General features: G+C 44.7%; 1 protein-coding gene and 1 pseudogene across 1 annotated transcript; one reads left to right on the forward strand and one right to left on the reverse strand.

Moving 5' to 3' along the window:
- The first annotated feature begins 103 nt into the window (after positions 1-103).
- On the forward strand, positions 104-22,035 carry LOC120026959 (U5 small nuclear ribonucleoprotein 40 kDa protein-like). Its single transcript, XM_038971754.1, has 10 exons — positions 104-353; positions 688-817; positions 3,407-3,500; positions 3,812-3,977; positions 4,767-4,889; positions 20,722-20,842; positions 21,147-21,229; positions 21,416-21,477; positions 21,650-21,753; positions 21,918-22,035. Exons 1-10 carry the CDS (start codon positions 240-242, stop codon positions 21,965-21,967), a joined length of 1,047 nt encoding a protein of 348 aa, XP_038827682.1. The 5' UTR covers positions 104-239; the 3' UTR covers positions 21,968-22,035.
- On the reverse strand, positions 11,645-13,073 carry LOC120027301 (annotated as a pseudogene).
- Positions 22,036-22,540: the final 505 nt, after the last annotated feature.

Below are 22,540 nucleotides of genomic sequence, written 5' to 3' on the forward strand. Positions count from 1 at the left end.
AAATTCTAGCTATCTACCTTCTGCGGCGATCATTTATTTTTGTAGTCAGATGTTTCAGATGTTTTCTTCCGGTTCAAGGGCCATGCGCTACAACCGTGATAACCAATCATTGTTAACAGCGGAGCGGCTAACCAATTGATCGCCCTGCGAACAGGAAGTACTCGTCGAGAGAAACGTCCATTCACCTAGGACGACTTAGTTATATTCTACTAAATCGTTTTTTATTGATTTGCTTAGCCATGATTGAGCCAAAGAAGAGACCGGCGGACATGGCTGTGGTTCCTGCCGGTGGAGTCAAGAGGCCCAGGGCCGAGCTGATCGCTGCGGCACAGTCGCAACAACTCGTGGCCATGGTTAGAAAAGAGGGGGGACATCAAAATACAAGGGGAACGTTCCTTTCGCTATCTAGTTTCAGAAAGTTGTTAGCTAGTTATGTTTTCAGTCTTTCGACCAATGGAAAATTCTCTCAAATGCAGCTACGATAAGCTGTGACTGATATGTTGACTGTTTGCTAGCTAAAGGAAGGATATCCAATGTAAATACTGCTAGCAGGAAGCTAATTTAGTTACTGTTGACAAGGATACCGGATAGCATGGACCAGATTGCTAGTGATTCATGCACATACAGGTAACGTGCGAGCCAGTGACTGTGTAATATGACAACATGATGTCCTCCTCCCTTCTCCAGGGCCCTCCCCGCAGCTCCAGCCTGCAGGCTCCTATCATGTTGATGTGTGGCCATGAGGGAGAGGTCTACTGCTGCAAGTTCCATCCTAACGGGGCCACACTGGCCTCGTCTGGCTATGACAGGCTCATCTGTAAGTTATACACTTACTTTATATATACAGTACCAGTCAAAAGATTGGACACACCTACTTCTACATCAAAACGATGAAATAACATATGGAATCATGTAGTAACCAGAAAAGTGTTAAACAAATCAAAATATATGAGATTCTGAAGATCTCGTACAACGCTGTGTACTACTCACTTCACAGAACAGTGCAAACTGGCTCTAATCAGAATAGAAAGAGTGGGAGGCCCCGGTGCACAACTGAGCAAGAGGATAAGTACATTCGTGTCTAGTTTGAGAAACAGACGCCTCACAAGTCTTCATTAAATAGTACCCACAAAACACCAGTCTCAACGTCAACAGTGAAGAGGCGACTCCAGGATGCTGGCCTTCTAGACAGAGTTGCAAAGAAAAAGCCATATCACAGACTGGCCAATAAAAATAAAAGTTTAAGATAGGCCTCTACGCCTATGTAGATATTCCATAAAAAATCTGCCGTTTCCAGCTACAATAGTCATTTACAACATTAACAATGTCTACACTGTATTTCTGATAAATTTGATGTTATTTTAATGGGGGGGGGGGGAAACATGCTTTTCTTTCAAAAACAAGGACATTTCTAAGTGACCCCAAACTTTTGAACGTTTGTGTACACACACACACCATGCTCCCGCTCACTTTACTAGTTGGCAACAACACTCATCCATGTCTCTTGTCTATCTACAGTGATGTGGAATGTGTACGGGGACTGTGGTAACTTATCCCCCTCTCTCTCTACAGTGATGTGGAATGTGTACGGGGACTGTGGTAACTTATCCCCCTCTCTCTCTACAGTGATGTGGAATGTGTACGGGGACTGTGATAACTTATCCCCCTCTCTCTCTACAGTGATGTGGAATGTGTACGGGGACTGTGGTAACTTATCCCCCTCTCTCTACAGTGATGTGGAATGTGTACGGGGACTGTGGTAACTTATCCCCCTCTCTCTCTACAGTGATGTGGAATGTGTACGGGGACTGTGGTAACTTATCCCCCTCTCTCTCTACAGTGATGTGGAATGTGTACGGGGACTGTGATAACTTATCCCCCTCTCTCTCTACAGTGATGTGGAATGTGTACGGGGACTGTGGTAACTTATCCCCCTCTCTCTCTACAGTGATGTGGAATGTGTACGGGGACTGTGGTAACTTATCCCCCTCTCTCTCTACAGTGATGTGGAATGTGTACGGGGACTGTGGTAACTTATCCCCCTCTCTCTCTACAGTGATGTGGAATGTGTACGGGGACTGTGGTAACTTATCCCCCTCTCTCTCTACAGTGATGTGGAATGTGTACGGGGACTGTGGTAACTTATCCCCCTCTCTCTCTACAGTGATGTGGAATGTGTACGGGCACTGTGATAACTTATCCCCCTCTCTCTCTACAGTGATGTGGAATGTGTACGGGGACTGTGGTAACTTATCCCCCTCTCTCTCTACAGTGATGTGGAATGTGTACGGGCACTGTGATAACTTATCCCCCTCTCTCTCTACAGTGATGTGGAATGTGTACGGGGACTGTGGTAACTTATCCCCCTCTCTCTCTACAGTGATGTGGAATGTGTACGGGGACTGTGATAACTTATCCCCCTCTCTCTCTACAGTGATGTGGAATGTGTACGGGGACTGTGGTAACTTATCCCCCTCTCTCTCTACAGTGATGTGGAATGTGTACGGGGACTGTGGTAACTTATCCCCCTCTCTCTCTACAGTGATGTGGAATGTGTACGGGGACTGTGGTAACTTATCCCCCTCTCTCTCTACAGTGATGTGGAATGTGTACGGGGACTGTGGTAACTTATCCCCCTCTCTCTCTACAGTGATGTGGAATGTGTACGGGGACTGTGGTAACTTATCCCCCTCTCTCTCTACAGTGATGTGGAATGTGTACGGGGACTGTGGTAACTTATCCCCCTCTCTCTCTACAGTGATGTGGAATGTGTACGGGGACTGTGGTAACTTATCCCCCTCTCTCTCTACAGTGATGTGGAATGTGTACGGGGACTGTGGTAACTTATCCCCCTCTCTCTACAGTGATGTGGAATGTGTACGGGGACTGTGGTAACTTATCCCCCTCTCTCTCTCTACAGTGATGTGGAATGTGTACGGGGACTGTGGTAACTTATCCCCCTCTCTCTCTACAGTGATGTGGAATGTGTACGGGGACTGTGGTAACTTATCCCCCTCTCTCTCTACAGTGATGTGGAATGTGTACGGGGACTGTGGTAACTTATCCCCCTCTCTCTCTACAGTGATGTGGAATGTGTACGGGGACTGTGGTAACTTATCCCCCTCTCTCTCTACAGTGATGTGGAATGTGTACGGGGACTGTGGTAACTTATCCCCCTCTCTCTCTACAGTGATGTGGAATGTGTACGGGGACTGTGGTAACTTATCCCCCTCTCTCTCTACAGTGATGTGGAATGTGTACGGGGACTGTGGTAACTTATCCCCCTCTCTCTCTACAGTGATGTGGAATGTGTACGGGGACTGTGGTAACTTATCCCCCTCTCTCTCTACAGTGATGTGGAATGTGTACGGGGACTGTGGTAACTTATCCCCCTCTCTCTCTACAGTGATGTGGAATGTGTACGGGGACTGTGATAACTTTGCCACCCTGAAGGGACACAGTGGTGCTGTGATGGAGCTTCACTACAACACAGACGGCAGGTAGGATACACGACACAACATACGACTCACACACAACACACACTCACACACAACACACACACACAACACACACTCACACACACAAAACACACTCACACACAAAACACACTCACACACACTCACACACAACACACTCACACACAACACAACACACACAACACACACAACACACTCACACACAACACACACACACACAACACACTCGCTCAGGTCAGGAAAAACGTGATGTTGTGTGCCGGTTCTTGTTCTAGTCGTTGACAACACGTTGGGAGAATATGACGTGTGTTTTCTGACCCTATCCCTGAGTGCAGCCTGCTGTTCAGTGCCAGCACAGACAAGACTGTGGGAGTGTGGGACAGTGAGACGGGCGAGAGGATCAAGCGTCTGAAAGGTCACACCTCCTTCGTTAACTCCTGCTACCCTGCTCGCCGCGGGCCTCAGCTCGTCTGTACCGGCAGCGACGACGGAACCGTCAAGGTAACCATGGCGACCAATGTTCTTCAACCCTGGTCCCAGACAGCTACCTGTGTGTGCAGGCTTTAGTTCCAGCTTGGTACTAACACACCTGTTTACCTGATCTTTTAATTGAAAAGTGCTTTATCGAGGAACAGTAAAGAATTGACCTACTGTGATATCATCTCAACTAGCTATCTGAAGATGAATGCACTTAACTGTAAGTCGCTCTGGATAAGAGCCTCTGCTAAATAACTAACATGTAAATGTGTTCATGTTGGGCTGGAACTAAAGCCCACCACGCAGATCCTGGGGAGTGTTGGCTAACTGCTGTTCTAGCTGTGGGGCGTCAGTCAGGTGTGTGTTGTAGCTGTGGGGCGTCAGTCAGGTGTGTGTTGTAGCTGTGGGGCGTCAGTCAGGTGTGTGTGTTCTAGCTGTGGGGCGTCAGTCAGGTGTGTGTGTTGTAGCTGTGGGGCGTCAGTCAGGTGTGTGTGTTGTAGCTGTGGGGCGTCAGTCAGGTGTGTGTGTTGTAGCTGTGGGGCGTCAGTCAGTTGTGTGTGTGTGTGTGTTGTAGCTGTGGGGCGTCAGTCAGGTGTGTGTTGTAGCTGTGGGGCGTCAGTCAGGTGTGTGTTGTAGCTGTGGGGCGTCAGTCAGGTGTGTGTTGTAGCTGTGGGGCGTCAGTCAGGTGTGTGTGTTGTAGCTGTGGGGCGTCAGTCAGGTGTGTGTGTGTTGTAGCTGTGGGGCGTCAGTCAGGTGTGTGTGTTGCAGCTGTAGGTCATCAGTCTGGTGTGTGTGTGTGTGTGTGTGTTGTAGCTGTGGGACATCCGTAAGAAGGGGGCGGTCCATACGTTCCAGAACACCTACCAGGTGTTGGCCGTCACATTCAACGACACCAGCGACCAGATCCTGTCTGGAGGCATCGACAACGACATCAAGGTACGTGTGTGTGTGTGTGTGTGTGTGGGGGGCATGGCTACTGTGTCATACGCCGTGACATCATTCGTCACATTGAAAGATCCAATCTAGCTAGTCCAGAGGTGTGAGGAATGAATCACGGAATGGCATGCTCCATCAGAACTCAATCCAAACTAATAAAAAGGCCATTAATAATTATACTGGGATTATTGATCAGGTGGTGGCTGTGTAGTGGAGACATAGTGAGCAACACAGTGCAGAGCTCCCGAGTGGCGCAGCGGTCTAAGGCATTGCATCGCAATGCTAGAGGCGTCACTACAGACCCTGGTTCGATTCCGGGCTGTATCACAACTGGCCGTGATTGGGAGTCCCATAGGGACCGACCGTCAGAGGATCTGGAGAGAGGGAGGGAGGGAGGGAAATGAAACCGACCGTCAGAGGATCTGGAGGGAGGGAGGGAGGGAGGGAGGGAGGGAAATGAAACCGACCGTCAGAGGATCTGGAGAGAGGGAGGGAGGGAGGGAAATGAAACCGACCGTCAGAGGATCTGGAGGGAGGGAGACTGGATGATCAAAATGACCTGAAATAGATTAATGAAGTGAAAGGATCAGGGAGATGGATGCCAGACTCACCCAACATCTCTTTTCGGTGCTTGAGGGAGCGATAGGTCTGACAGCATGCAAGCAGTCGGGGGCTCCTGGTTGGCTGGTGCATGTGGGCCTGAAGCAGGGCAACTGTCTCCTGCTGACAGGTTTTCTGAGGCTTACTGTGGTCGCCTGGGTAGCTGAGCAGAAGATATTCACAATCAAAGATGTGATGATGACAGTGGCCTGTCATAATGCATTCTTCCAACCACAGACATTCAAAGTAAATGGTAATGGGGAAAGGTGGTTAAAAATTACTCGTCATTTACATATATGCTGAATCATCAGATATAATCACATTTTATTTGTCACGTTCGCCGAATACAACAGGTGTAGTGTAGACCTTACCGTGAAACGCTTACTTACAAGCCCTTAACCAACAATGCAGTTTTTAGAAAAATAAGATTTAAGACGAAAAATATTTACTAAATTAACTAAAGTAAAAAATAACAATAACGAGGCTATATACAGGGGGTATCGAGTCAGTGTGTGGGGGTACAGGTTAGTTGAGGTAATTTGTACATGTAGGTAGGGGTAAAGTGACTCTGCATAGATAATAAACAGCAAGTAGCAGCAGTGTAAAAACAAAGGGGGGGTCGATGTAAATAGTCCTGGTAGCCATTCGATTAGCTGTTCAGCAGTCTTATGGCTTGGGGTTAGAAGCTGTTCAGAACCCTTTTGGACCTAGACTTGGCGCTCTGGTACCGCTTACTGTGCGGTAGTAGAGAGAACAGTCTATGACTAGGGTGACTGGAGTCTTTGGCAATTTTTAGGGCGTTTCTCTGACTAGCACTACCCTCTGTAGCGCCTTGCGGTCGGAGGCCGAGCAGTTGCCATAACAGGCGGTGATGCAACCAGTCAGGATGCTCTCGATGGTGCAGATGTATAACTTTTTGAGGATCTGAGGACCCATTCCAAATCTTTTCAGTCTCCTGAGGGGGAATGGGTTTTGTCGTGCCCTCTTCACGACTGTCTTGGTGTGTTTGGACCATGATAGTTTGTTGGTGATGTGGACACCAAGGAACTTGAAGCTCCCAACCTACTCCACTACAGCCCTGTCAATGAGAATGGGGTCGTGCTCGGTCCTCCTTTTCCTATAGTCCACAATCATCTCCTTTGTCTTGATCACGTTGCGGGAGAGGTTGTTGTCCTGGCACCACATTCCCAGGTCTCCGACCTCCCTATAGGCTGTCTTGTCGGTGATCAGGCCTACCACTGTTGTCATCTGCAAACTTAATGATGGTGTTGGAGTCGTGCCTGGCCATGCAGTCATGGGTGAACAGGGAGTACAGGAGGGGACTAAGCATGTACCCCTGAGGGGCCCCCGTGTTGAGGATCAGCAGGGCAGATGTGTTGTTACCTACCCTTACCAGCTTGGGGGGGCCCGTCAGGAAGTCCAGGATCCAGTTGCAGAGGGAGGTGTTTAGTCCCAGGATCCTTAGCTTAGTGATGAGCTTTGTGGGCACTATGGTGTTGAACGCCTAGCTGTAGTCAATTAATAGCATTCTCACATAGGTGTTCCTTTTGTCCAGGTGGGAAAGGGAAGTGTGGAGTGCAATAGATTGCATCATCTGTTGGGGCGGTATTCAAATTGGAGTGGGTTTAGGGTTTCCGGGATGATGGTGTTGATGTGAGCCGTGACCAGCCTTTCAAAGCATTTCATGGCTACAGATGTGAGTGCTACGGGTCGGTAGTCAGTTAGGCAGGTTACCTTGGTGTTCTTGGGCACAAGGACTATGGTGGGCTGCTTGAAACATGTAGGTATTACTGAGTCGGCCAGGGACAGGTTGAACATGTCAGTGAAGACACTTGCCAGTTGGTCAGTGCGTGCTCGGAGTAACCGTCCTGGTAATCCTTATGGCCCTGCGAATGTTGACCTGTTTAAAGGGCTTACACTCGTATTCTACGGCGAGCGTGATCACACAGTCGTCCGGAACAGCTGGTGCTCTCATGCATGCTTCGGTGTTGCTTACCTCGACGCGCACATTGTCATTTAGCTCGTCTGGTAGACTTGTCACTGGGCAGCTCGTGGCTGTACTTCCCTTTTTGTAGTCTGTAATAGTTTGCAAGCCCTGCCACATCCCGAGTGGCGCAGCGGTTTAAGGCACTGCATCTCAGTGCTAGAGTAGTCACTACAGATCCTGGTTCGATCACGGGCTGTATCACATCCGGCCGTGATCAGGAGTCCTATAGGGCGGCGCTGAATTTGCACAGCGTCGTCCTGGTTAGGGGAGGGTTTGGCCGGGGTAGTCCGTCATTGTAAATAAGAATTTGTTCTTAACTGACTTGCCTAGTTAAATATAGCGTCATCGATGCACTTATTGATGAAGCCGGTGACTGATGTGGTGTACTCCTCAATGCCATCGGATGAACATTTTCCAGTCTGTGCTAGAAAAACAGTCCTGTAGCTTAGCATCTGCGTCATCTGACCACTTCCGTCTGGAGCGAGTCACTGGTACTTCCTGCTTTAGTTTTTGCGTGTAAGCAGGAATCAGGAGGATAGAATTAAGGTCGGATTTGCCAAATGGAGGGCGAGGGAGAGCTTTGTATGCGTCTCTGTGTGTGGAGTAAAGGTCTTTTTTTTTTTCTCTCTTGTTGCACATGTAACGTGCTAGTAGAAGTTAGGTAAAACGGATTTAAGTTTCCCTTCATTGAAGTCCCGGCCACTAGGAGTGCCACCTCCTGGATGAGCATTTTCTTGTTTGCTTATGGCCTTATACAGCTTGTTGAGTGCGGTCTTAGCCTCAGTATCGGTTTCTGATGGTAAATGGACAGCTACGGAAAATATAGATGAGCTGTAGACCACACTAGTTATCATGAAATCCACTACCTCAAGCGAGCAAAACCTCGAGACGTCTTTAATATTAGATTTTTTATTGACAAATAGACAGACAGCCACCCCTTATCTTACAGATGCATGGAAAAACCAGCCAACTGTATATTATCCATGTCGTCGTTCAGCCACGACTTGGTGACACAAGATATTACAGTTTTTAATGTCCCGTTGGTAGGATAATTTTGAACGGAATTCATCCAGCTTTTTCTCGAATGATTGCACATTGGCCATTAGGACGAACAGTAGAGGCGGGTTACCCACTCGCTGACAAATTCTCACAAGGTACCCGGACCTGCGTCCCCTGTATCTGCGTCTTCTCTTCACTCGAATGACGGGGATTCGGGCCTTGTCGGGTATCTGGAGTAAATCCTTTGCGTTCGACTCGTTTAAGAAAAAAATCTTTGTCCAGTTCGAGGTGACTAATCGCTATTCTGATGTCCAGAAGCTCTTTTCGGTCATGAGACGATGGCAGAAACATTAAGTACAAAATAAGTTACAAATAACGTGCAAAAACACACAAAATACCACAATTTGTTAGGAGCCTGTAAAACGGCAGCCATCTCCTCCGGTGCCACATTTTATATTGAGTCGGGGTCATGGTTGATCACAGGGTCATATTGAGTCGGGGTCATGGTTGATCACAGGGTCATATTGAGTCGGGGTCATGGTTGATCACAGGGTCATATTGAGTCAGGGTCATGGTTGATCACAGGGTCATATTGAGTCAGGGTCATGGTTGATCACAGGGTCATATTGAGTCGGGGTCATGGTTGATCACAGGGTCATATTGAGTTAGGGTCATGGTTGATCACAGGGTCATATTGAGTCAGGGTCATGGTTGATCACAGGGTCATATTGAGTCAGGGTCATGGTTGATCACAGGGTCATATTGAGTCAGGGTCATGGTTGATCACAGGGTCATATTGAGTCAGGGTCATGGTTGATCACAGGGTCATGGTTGATCACAGGGTCATATTGAGTCAGGGTCATGGTTGATCACAGGGTCATATTGAGTCGGGGTCATGGTTGATCACAGGGTCATATTGAGTCGGGGTCATGGTTGATCACAGGGTCATATTGAGTCGGGGTCATGGTTGATCACAGGGTCATATTGAGTCGGGGTCATGGTTGATCACAGGGTCATATTGAGTTAGGGTCATGGTTGATCACAGGGTCATATTGAGTCAGGGTCATGGTTGATCACAGGGTCATATTGAGTCAGGGTCATATTGAGTCAGGGTCATGGTTGATCACAGGGTCATATTGAGTCAGGGTCATGGTTGATCACAGGGTCATATTGAGTCAGGGTCATGGTTGATCACAGGGTCATATTGAGTCAGGGTCATGGTTGATCACAGGGTCATGGTTGATCACAGGGTCATATTGAGTCAGGGTCATGGTTGATCACAGGGTCATATTGAGTCGGGGTCATGGTTGATCACAGGGTCATATTGAGTCGGGGTCATGGTTGATCACAGGGTCATATTGAGTCGGGGTCATGGTTGATCACAGGGTCATATTGAGTCGGGGTCATGGTTGATCACAGGGTCATATTGAGTCGGGGTCATGGTTGATCACAGGGTCATATTGAGTCGGGGTCATGGTTGATCACAGGGTCATATTGAGTCGGGGTCATGGTTGATCACAGGGTCATATTGAGTCGGGGTCATGGTTGATCACAGGGTCATATTGAGTCGGGGTCATGGTTGATCACAGGGTCATATTGAGTCAGGGTCATGGTTGATCACAGGGTCATATTGAGTCAGGGTCATGGTTGATCACAGGGTCATGGTTGATCACAGGGTCATATTGAGTCAGGGTCATGGTTGATCACAGGGTCATATTGAGTCGGGGTCATGGTTGATCACAGGGTCATATTGAGTCGGGGCCATGGTTGATCACAGGGTCATATTGGGTCAGGGTCATGGTTGATCACAGGGTCATATTGAGTCGGGGCCATGGTTGATCACAGGGTCATATTGAGTCAGGGTCATGGTTGATCACAGGGTCATATTGAGTCAGGGTCATGGTTGATCACAGGGTCATATTGAGTCGGGGTCATGGTTGATCACAGGGTCATATTGAGTCGGGGTCATGGTTGATCACAGGGTCATATTGAGTCGGGGTCATGGTTGATCACAGGGTCATATTGAGTCGTAGGTCATGGTTGATCACAGGGTCATATTGAGTCAGGGTCATGGTTGATCACAGGGTCATATTGGGTCGGGGTCATGGTTGATCACAGGGTCATATTGAGTCAGGGTCATGGTTGATCACAGGGTCATATTGAGTCGGGGTCATGGTTGATCACAGGGTCATATTGAGTCGGGGTCATGGTTGATCACAGGGTCATATTGAGTCGGGGTCATGGTTGATCACAGGGTCATATTGAGTCGTAGGTCATGGTTGATCACAGGGTCATATTGAGTCAGGGTCATGGTTGATCACAGTGTCATATTGGGTCAGGGTCATGGTTGATCACAGGGTCATATTGAGTCGGGGTCATGGTTGATCACAGGGTCATATTGAGTCGGGGTCATGGTTGATCACAGGGTCATATTGAGTCGGGGTCATGGTTGATCACAGGGTCATATTGAGTCGGGGTCATGGTTGATCACAGGGTCATATTGAGTCGGGGTCATGGTTGATCACAGGGTCATATTGAGTCGGGGTCATGGTTGATCACAGGGTCATATTGAGTCGGGGTCATGGTTGATCACAGGGTCATATTGAGTCGGGGTCATGGTTGATCACAGGGTCATATTGAGTCGGGGTCATGGTTGATCACAGGGTCATATTGAGTCGTAGGTCATGGTTGATCACAGGGTCATATTGAGTCAGGGTCATGGTTGATCACAGGGTCATATTGGGTCAGGGTCATGGTTGATCACAGGGTCATATTGAGTCGGGGTCATGGTTGATCACAGGGTCATATTGGGTCGGGGTCATGGTTGATCACAGGGTCATATTGAGTCGGGGTCATGGTTGATCACAGGGTCATATTGAGTCAGGGTCATGGTTGATCACAGGGTCATATTGAGTCAGGGTCATGGTTGATCACAGGGTCATATTGGGTCAGGGTCATGGTTGATCACAGGGTCATATTGAGTCGGGGTCGTGGTTGATTACAGCGGGACGGACTGAGTTTACGGCTTCTTCTGAGGGGTCATCCCATGAGGACGAGGTGCTCATGGTCCATGGATGCATGACTGGTATATTCTGGACCAGTCAGCTGGTGGGTGTTGAGCACAGGAGAGTTCAAGGCTTGTTGAATGGTAGGTGCAGGCTGGTTGAGGTTAAACTGGGTTGGATGAGGTCATGACGCTAGCAATCTGCTGCAGGTGGCTGTTTGTCAGAAACTCCTGCTGTTGGAGCCACGAATAGCGGCTTATTGTTCAGAATGTGGACGTTCATATCCCTCAAAGCCCTGGTGGTGTCCTCAGCGGAGGAGAAGGCCACAAATCCAAAAACCTTTGTTTCGGCGGCACTCCGTCATCACCTTGGCGATTAATGATGGTTCCCGACGCGGCAAGTCTTTCTGGAGACGACGATCGTCCCGGCTGTCATCCAGTTTCTAAACGTACAGGATGACTCTGGTAATGTGGACCTGTGTTTCAACACCGTCTGGCGCTCGCGTTTCGTCTGGACGTTGCCCACATAGATCCACAGCCTGTTCACCTCCTTCCCATTCATCTGATCCACAGCCTGTTCACCTCCTTCCCATTCATCTGATCCACAGCCTGTTCACCTCCTTCCCATTCATCTGATCCACAGGCTGTTCACCTCCTTCCCATTCATCTGATCCACAGCCTGTTCACCTCCTTCCCATTCATCTGATCCACAGCCTGTTCACCTCCTTCCCATTCATCTGATCCACAGCCTGTTCACCTCCTTCCCATTCATCTGATCCACAGCCTGTTCACCTCCTTCCCATTCATCTGATCCACAGCCCGAGGAGGTCAGATGCACTCTAATGAGACACTGGACTCCTAGACACTGAGCTCTGTAACACATCAATAATGGATGGGATCTCTCTCACCTTCTGTGCATCTTCATGCCAGTTGAAACTGAGGAAACTGAATCTTCTGGCAGTCCCGCTGTGATTGACCATGACCCTGACTCTCTGGACCTGAAGTTGACAGAATCCTCAACTCAATAATAAGGCCAACTAAACAGTCAGGACATCTGGCAAAAATATTTTTGAAAAAATGTCTTCCAAGTTGATGCAAATGTTCTTGATGTACATATTGAACTCCTATTTTTGTTTTGTTGTCCTGGATCCAAATTCAGCCGCTTGCTGTTGACGAGATTTGAAGGGTTCGATACTCTCTCTAACCAACTTCTTACCATTCAATATCTTGGCTCGTTCGGCAGCGTCCTGGGTTTTGTGTAGTGACCATAACTATACCCTTTTGTATCACAGTCTTGGAGGACAGAATATCTCCGAACACATAAAACATGTCCTCAAGATTCCCAACGATAGTATTTCCAATGCCGCACTTCCTCAGTGAAGGATCTCGTTGATTCCACGTGATTCGCGTTGGTCTTCCGTTGATTCTTTCCCATTTCAGATTGTCCAAGACAGACTCTCCGTGCTTTTGATGGTAAAAGTTTGTAGGAATATCCCAATGATAGTTTGGTTTTCTGGTCCCTGCAGACCTTAATTGAGTGGATTGACCCTCGTGGACTTAATTTCTGGAACATCATATGCTCGTTGGTGTGCATGTGTAAATCACCTACAAGGAGGCCATAGGTGTCCTCGGATCCATGTCTGAACACAAGGGGTTAACACATTTGACCCGCTGATATCTTCTCGGTAGAGGAGTTTTGATAGAAGGTATCTATCAGAACAGTATCAATTCGTTGATGCATTGGACTCTACAATGTTTTAAATGTTCCACAGGGATGTTGGCCCATGTTGACTCCAATGCTTACCACAGTTGTCAAGTTGACTGGATGTCCTTTGGGTGGGTGGGACCGTTCTTAATACACACAGGAAACTGTTGAGCGTGAAAAACCCAGCAGCGTTGCAGTTCTTGACACAAACCGGTGCGCCTGGCACCTACTACCATACCCCGTTCAAAGGAACTTAATATTTTTGTCTGGCCCATTCACCCTCAGAATGGCACACATTCCCAGTTGTCTCACGGCTTAAAGATCCTTCTTTAACCGGTCTCCTCCCCTTCATCTACACTGATTTGAAGTGGATTTAACAAGTGTCATTAATAAGGGATCACAGCTTTCACCTGGATTCACCTGGTCAGTCTGTCATGGAAAAAGCAGATGTTCCTAATGTTCTGTATATCTAAAAAATATATATATATATATATATATATTGTTAGCAATATGTGCTACATTTTTTATTTATTTTATTAGTCTGCTTGCTTGTAATAGTAGAATGTACAAGGTGACATTACTAAACTGGGTTGTAATAGTAGAATGTACAAGGTGACATTACTAAACTGAGTTGTAATAGTAGAATACACAAGGTGACATTACTAAACTGAGTTGTAATAGTAGAATACACAAGGTGACATTACTAAACTGAGTTGTAATAGTAGAATACACAAGGTGACATTACTAAACTGAGTTGTAATAGTAGAATACACAAGGTGACATTACTAAACTGGGTTGTAATAGTATAATGTACAAGGTGACATTACTAAACTGAGTTGTAATAGTAGAATACACAAGGTGACATTACTAAACTGGGTTGTAATAGTAGAATACACAAGGTGACATTACTAAACTGGGTTGTAATAGTAGAATACACAAGGTGACATTACTAAACTGGGTTGTAATAGTAGAATACACAAGGTGACATTACTAAACTGAGTTGTAATAGTAGAATACACAAGGTGACATTACTAAACTGGGTTGTAATAGTAGAATACACAAGGTGACATTACTAAACTGAGTTGTAATAGTAGAATGCACAAGGTGACATTACTAAACTGAGTTGTAATAGTAGACTGCACAAGGTGACATTACTAAACTGAGTTGTAATAGTAGACTGCACAAGGTGACATTACTAAACTGAGTTGTAATAGTAGACTACACAAGGTGACATTACTAAACTGAGTTGTAGTAGTAGACTACACAAGGTGACATTACTAAACTGAGTTGTAATAGTAGACTACACAAGGTGACATTACTAAACTGAGTTGTAGTAGTAGACTACACAAGGTGACATTACTAAACTGAGTTGTAATAGTAGACTACACAAGGTGACATTACTAAACTGAGTTGTAATAGTAGACTACACAAGGTGACATTACTAAACTGAGTTGTAATAGTAGACTACACAAGGTGACATTACTAAACTGAGTTGTAATAGACTACACAAGGTGACATTACTAAACTGAGTTGTAATAGTAGACTACACAAGGTGACATTACTAAACTGAGTTGTAATAGTAGAATACACAAGGTGACATTACTAAACTGGGTTGTAATAGTAGAATGTACGAGGTGACATTACTAAACTGGGTTGTAATAGTAGAATGTACGAGGTGACATTACTAAACTGGGTTGTAATAGTAGAATGTACGAGGTGACATTACTAAATGGGTTGTAATAGTAGAATACACGAGGTGACATTACTAAACTGAGTTGTAATAGTAGAATACACGAGGTGACATTACTAAACTGGGTTGTAATAGTAGAATACACAAGGTGACATTACTAAACTGGGTTGTAATAGTAGAATACACAAGGTGACATTACTAAACTGGGTTGTAATAGTAGAATACACAAGGTGACATTACTAAACTGGGTTGTAATAGTAGAATACACAAGGTGACATTACTAAACTGGGTTGTAATAGTAGAATACACAAGGTGACATTACTAAACTGAGTTGTAATAGTAGAATACACAAGGTGACATTACTAAACTGGGTTGTAATAGTAGAATGTACAAGGTGACATTACTAAACTGGGTTGTAATAGTAGAATGTACAAGGTGACATTACTAAACTGAGTTGTAATAGTAGAATACACACGGTGACATTACTAAACTGGGTTGTAATAGTAGAATGTACAAGGTGACATTACTAAACTGAGTTGTAATAGTAGACTACACAAGGTGACATTACTAAACTGAGTTGTAATAGTAGAATACACAAGGTGACATTATTAAACTGGGTTGTAATAGTAGAATACACAAGGTGACATTACTAAACTGGGTTGTAATAGTAGAATACACAAGGTGACATTACTAAACTGGGTTGTAATAGTAGAATACACAAGGTGACATTACTAAACTGAGTTGTAATAGTAGAATACACAAGGTGACATTATTAAACTGGGTTGTAATAGTAGAATACACAAGGTGACATTACTAAACTGGGTTGTAATAGTAGAATACACAAGGTGACATTACTAAACTGAGTTGTAATAGTAGAATACACAAGGTGACATTATTAAACTGGGTTGTAATAGTAGAATACACAAGGTGACATTACTAAACTGGGTTGTAATAGTAGAATACACAAGGTGACATTACTAAACTGGGTTGTAATAGTAGAATACACAAGGTGACATTACTAAACTGAGTTGTAATAGTAGAATGTACAAGGTGACATTACTAAACTGAGTTGTAATAGTAGAATACACAAGGTGACATTACTAAACTGAGTTGTAATAGTAGAATGTACAAGGTGACATTACTAAACTGAGTTGTAATAGTAGAATACACAGTGACATTACTAAACTGAGTTGTAATAGTAGAATACACAAGGTGACATTACTAAACTGAGTTGTAATAGTAGAATACACAAGGTGACATTACTAAACTGAGTTGTAATAGTAGAATGTACAAGGTGACATTACTAAACTGGGTTGTAATAGTAGAATACACAAGGTGACATTACTAAACTGGGTTGTAATAGTAGAATACACAAGGTGACATTACTAAACTGGGTTGTAATAGTAGAATACACAAGGTGACATTACTAAACTGGGTTGTAATAGTAGAATACACAAGGTGACATTACTAAACTGGGTTGTAATAGTAGAATACACAAGGTGACATTACTAAACTGGGTTGTAATAGTAGAATACACAAGGTGACATTACTAAACTGAGTTGTAATAGTAGAATACACAAGGTGACATTACTAAACTGGGTTGTAATAGTAGAATACACAAGGTGACATTACTAAACTGGGTTGTAATAGTAGAATACACAAGGTGACATTACTAAACTGGGTTGTAATAGTAGAATACACAAGGTGACATTACTAAACTGAGTTGTAATAGTAGAATACACAAGGTGACATTACTAAACTGAGTTGTAATAGTAGAATACACAAGGTGACATTACTAAACTGAGTTGTAATAGTAGAATACACAAGGTGACATTACTAAACTGGGTTGTAATAGTAGAATACACAAGGTGACATTACTAAACTGGGTTGTAATAGTAGAATACACAAGGTGACATTACTAAACTGGGTTGTAATAGTAGAATACACAAGGTGACATTACTAAACTGGGTTGTAATAGTAGAATACACAAGGTGACATTACTAAACTGAGTTGTAATAGTAGAATACACAAGGTGACATTACTAAACTGAGTTGTAATAGTAGAATACACAAGGTGACATTACTAAACTGAGTTGTAATAGTAGAATACACAAGGTGACATTACTAAACTGAGTTGTAATAGTAGAATACACAAGGTGACATTACTAAACTGAGTTGTAATAGTAGAATACACAAGGTGACATTACTAAACTGAGTTGTAATAGTAGAATGTACAAGGTGACATTACTAAACTGAGTTGTAATAGTAGAATACACAAGGTGACATTACTAAACTGAGTTGTAATAGTAGAATACACAAGGTGACATTACTAAACTGAGTTGTAATAATAGAATACACAAGGTGACATTACTAAACTGAGTTGTAATAGTAGAATACACAAGGTGACATTACTAAACTGGGTTGTAATAGTAGAATGTACAAGGTGACATTACTAAACTGAGTTGTAATAGTAGAATGTAGAAGCTTTAAAACTGCATCACTTTCTGTTGTCGGCATGTTTCAAAAGTGTTGCATAAAGATTTGTTGCCATTTTATTGCTTTGAAATGACAAAATGTGTAGAATTGCAGGAAATAAGGTTTAAACCTGTAAAATGTTCTCTCCGCCAACAAGAGGGGTGTGAACAGTTTGTGTCATGAACAGTGCTTGTGCCCATAGAAATAGATGCGATATGTTACCCAATGCTGGAAGGAGTGAAGAAGTTTGGGAACCCCTGACTTAGATCATATATTGTCAAGTAGAGATGCCTCATGAAGCAACTGCTCTCTCTCTCTCTCTTGCGTTTTTCTGTTTTTTTCTGTCTCTGTGTCTGCCCCCACACTGACCAGACAAGTAGGCCACGCAATGGATTGTGGTCATTGTAGTTAATTACCATGTTTTCTGTGCTAAACTAGGCAGAATATTAGCCTACTATTAACTCCCTAGTACATCGCACAGTTCAGGATTTATCTCTAGAATAATTGCGCATCACAAAAAAAAACAACTAAATGGAATTAAAATAATTGAACCGACGTCGTGAATTAGTTGTTTTAAACAAATAACAAAAATGTTGGTTATTCACTCTGCACTTCATTCTAGACTCAGATGGTGACCCTTAGTTTATTTACAGGAAGGAGAGGTGGAGGGAGGGAGAGGGGTGAGTGGTAGAGTTGTCAATGTCTCATCTCTCCGCTCCCACTAGTCTGAGAACACATTAGTCTCAACAGCTATGTAACTTTAACCATGTGCAGAAGGAGAAATGGAGCATGGGGCCTGTATACATGCAGAACCAAGCAGTCTTTCCCTTGTTACAGGCATATCTCCTCTCCCCCTCCATCTGTCACTGATCCCTTACTCCCTTTCCTCTCTTCCTCCCGCCATCTGTCACCTATCTATCGATCTCTCTCGCCTATTTAATTACTCTCTCTCTCTTTCTCTCTCTCTGTGTCAGTGTGTCTCAATTCAATTTAAGGTCTTTATTGACATGGGAAACACATTTCCATTTCCAAATCAAGTGAAATGGATAATAAACAAAAGTTAAATAAACAATAAAAAGTGAACCGTAAACATTACACTCACAAAAGCTCCAAAAGAATAAAGACATTACAAATGTCATAATGTATATATGCAGTGTTGTAACGATGTGCAAATAATGATGTGCAAATACTTTAAAGTACAAAAGAGAAAATAAATAAACATAAATATGGGTTGTATTTACAATGGTGTTTGTTCTTCACTGGTTGTCCTTTTCTTGTGGTAACAGGTCACAAATCTTGCTGCTGTGATGGTACACTGGTTTTTCACCCAATAGATATGGGAGTTTATCAAAATTGGGTTTGTTTTTGAATTCTTTGTGGATCTGTGTAATCTGAGGGAAATATGTGTCTCTAATATGGTCATACATTTGGCAGGAGGTTAGGAAGTGCAGCTCAGTTTCCACCTCATTTTGTGGCCAGTGTGCACATAGCCTGTCTTCTCTTGAGAGCCAGGTCTGCCTACTGTGGCCTTTCTCAATAGCAAGGATATGCTCACGGAGTCTGTACATAGTCAAAGCTTTCCTTAAGTTTGGGTCAGTCACAGAGGTCAGGTATTCTGCCACTGTGTACTCTCTGTTTAGGACCAAATAGCATTCTAGTTTGCTCTGTTTTTTAGTAAATTCTTTCCAATGTGTCAAGCAATTATCTTTTGATTTCTCATGATTTAGTTGGGTCTAATTGTGTTGCTGTCCTGGGGTTCTGTGGGGTCTGTTTGTGAACAGAGCCCCAGGACCAGCTTGCTTAGGGGCCTCTTCTCCAGGTTAATATCTCTGTATGTGACGGCTTTATGGAAGGTTTGGGAGTTTCTTCCTCTCTCTCTGCAATTAACAGGTGTGCCTTGTTAAAAGTTAATTTGTGGAATTTCTTTCCTTGATGCATTTGAGCCAATCAGTTGTGTTGTGACAAGGTAGAGGCGGTATACAGAAGATAGCCCTATTTGGTAAAAGACCAAGTCCATATTATGACAAGAACAGCTCAAATAAGCAAAGAGAAACAACAGTCCATCATTACTTTAAGACATGAAGGTCAGTCAATACGGAACATTTCAAGAACTTTGATCATTTCTTCAAGTGCTGTCGCAAAAACCATCAAGCACTATGATGAAACTGGCTCTCATGAGGACCACCACAGGAAAGGAAGACTCGGAGTTATCTCTACTGCAGAGGATAAGTTCGTTAGAGTTACCAGCCTCAAATTGTAGCCCAAATAAATGCTTCACAGAGTTCAAATTGCCCTTACACAAATAGCCCTTTTTTTAACAGACACATCTCAACATCAACTGTTCAGAGGAGACTGTGTGAATCAAGCCTTCATAGGCGAATTGCTTCAAAGAAACCACTACTAAAGGACACCAATAAGAAGAAGAGACTTGCTTGGGCCAAGAAACACGAGCAATAGACATTACACTGGTGGAAATCTGTCCTTTGGTCTGACGAGTCCAAATTGGAGATTTTTGGTTCAAACCGCTGTGTCTTTGTGAGACGCGGTATGGGTGAACGGATGATCTCTGCATGGTGGTTCCCACCGTGAAGCATGGAGGAGGTGTGGGGGTGCTTTGCTGGTGACACTGTCTGATTTATTTATAATTCAAGGCACACTTAACCAGCATGGCTACCACAGCATTCTGCAGCGATACGCCATCCTATCTGGTTTGGGCTTAGTGGGACTATAATTAGTTTTTCAACAGGACAATGACCCAACACACCTCCAGGCTGTGTAAGGGCTATTTGACCAAGAAGGAGAGTGATGGAGTGCTGCATCAGATGACCTGGCCTCAATCCCCCGACATCAAACAAATTGAGATGGTTTGGGATGAGTTAGACTTGTGAAGGAAAAGCAGCCAACAAGTGCTCAGCATACTTGGGAACTCGTTCAAGACTGCTGGAAAAGCATTCCAGGTGACGCTGGTTGAGAGAATGCCAAGAGTGTGCAAAGCTGTCAAAGCAAAGGGTGGCTATTTTGAAGGATCTCAAATCTCAAATCTATTTTTATTTGTTTAACACTTTTTTTGGTTACTACATGATTCCATATGTGTTATTTCATCGTTTTGATGTCTTCACTAATATTCTACAATGTAGAAAATAGTAAAAATCAAGAAAAACCCTTGAATGAGTAGGTGTTCTAAAACTTTTGACCGGTTGTGTATGTCTGTGTGCCTGGGAGCTCTTGTCTGTTACTTCCTTTCACATTAGGTTACATCCCATATGTACCTTCAGAAAGATGAGAGAGAGAGAGACCAGATCTTACCAGGAGACTACCTGTGTCGCGTCGTCAGACAGTGAATAACTTACTTCCTGTCTCTATATGAGTGCAGGTGTGGGACCTGAGGCAGAATAAGATGATCTATGGTATGCATGGTCATGGTGATTCTCTGACTGGCCTCTGTCTAAGCTCAGAGGGATCCTACCTCCTCTCCAACTCCATGGACAACACAGGTCAGTGCGTGTGTGATTTTGTGTGTGTGGTTACAATACTTGAGTGTTGTCCTATGTGGCTCAGTTGCTAGAGCATGGCGTTCGTAACGCCAAGGGTCGTGGGTTCGATTCCTGCTGAGGCCACCCATGACTAAGTCGTTTTGGATAAAAATCGCCGCTATCGGCCACCGGCCCAAGCTCCTAACCTCCAGGCCACCAAGAGCTGCCCCTCAACCATCCGAGACCCCCCCACCCCAACTATACACGTAGAATATATGATATTGTTATATTATGTACTAATGTGTGTGTGTGTGTTGTCCCGTAGTACGTATTTGGGACGTCCGTCCGTTCGCTCCCAAGGAGAGGTGTGTGAAAATATTCCAGGGGAACATTCATAACTTTGAGAAGGTAAATTAAGACTTTTGATCAGAGTGAGAGATTCAAGTGTTTTTTTTATTTTGGACCTGAAGAGACTTTCAGTGCGAGTGTGTTTTAATATTCGTGCTCCTGCCATGTGTGTAAGTCTAGTGGCCTGCTATAGCCTGGTTATATCATGGTAATAAACTTGTTTATAATACATTGCTGTGTCCACAGAACCTTCTGAGGTGTTCCTGGTCTGCTGACGGCAGCAGGATTGCAGCAGGCTCAGCTGACAGGTGAACACACACACACACACACACACACACACACACACACACACACACACACACACACACACACACACACACACACACACACACACACACACAGCAATACAAACCTTCCCCCCCAAAAATGCACCAAACACCTCTTGTATGATCCTTTTATAAGCTGTTTGTGTGTGTCCAGGTTTGTGTATGTGTGGGACACCACCTCTCGTAGGATCCTGTACAAGCTGCCAGGCCACGCTGGGTCAGTCAACGAGGTTGCCTTCCATCCCGAGGAGCCTATTGGTGAGAGGACTCTGTTTATATCCGTGTATCTGGCGAATCACACCCTGTCTCTTTCTATAGCTTTTTTCCATTGCGGGTTTAATCTTTGTCTAGTTAATTTTTTTTATTTGGTCTGTCCTCTCTCTCGTTCTCTAATAGTGTCTATTTTATTTTTTCCCCCACAGTCCTCTCTGGCGCCAGTGACAAGAGACTCTACATGGGAGAGATTCAGTAGGACTGTCGTGTGTGTGTGAGTGTGTTGTGAATGTTCTGCCCCGGAGCCTTGTGTGTATGGATCCAGACCCCAACTGTGTGTATGGATCCAGACCCCAACTGTGTGTATGGATCCAGCGCCCAACTGTGTGTATGGATCCAGCGCCCAACTGTGTGTATGGATCCAGCCCCCGACTGTGTGTATGGATCCAGACCCCAACTGTGTGTATGGATCCAGACCCCAACTGTGTGTATGGATCCAGACCCCGACTGTGTGTATGGATCCAGACCCCGACTGTGTGTATGGATCCAGACCCCGACTGTGTGTATGGATCCAGCCCCCGACTGTGTGTATGGATCCAGACCCCAACTGTGTGTATGGATCCAGACCCCAACTGTGTGTATGGATCCAGACCCCAACTGTGTGTATGGATCCAGACCCCAACTGTGTGTATGGATCCAGACCCCAACTGTGTGTATGGATCCAGACCCCAACTGTGTGTATGGATCCAGACCCCAACTGTGTGTATGGATCCAGACCCCAACTGTGTGTATGGATCCAGACCCCAACTGTGTGTATGGATCCAGCCCCCAA

This window comes from Salvelinus namaycush, chromosome 32, assembly GCF_016432855.1.
Source record: "Salvelinus namaycush isolate Seneca chromosome 32, SaNama_1.0, whole genome shotgun sequence".
Lineage (NCBI taxonomy): Eukaryota > Metazoa > Chordata > Actinopteri > Salmoniformes > Salmonidae > Salvelinus > Salvelinus namaycush.

Bases quoted from the DNA above. Each gene is read 5' to 3' on its own strand.
- LOC120026959 (XM_038971754.1), top strand. From the start codon at position 240: ATGATTGAGCCAAAGAAGAGACCGGCGGACATGGCTGTGGTTCCTGCC. The intron at 818-3,406 runs GTAAGTTATACA...CTCTCTCTACAG, and splicing joins TGGCTATGACAGGCTCATCT to TGATGTGGAATGTGTACGGG. The intron at 21,754-21,917 runs GTGAGAGGACTC...TTTCCCCCACAG, and splicing joins CCATCCCGAGGAGCCTATTG to TCCTCTCTGGCGCCAGTGAC.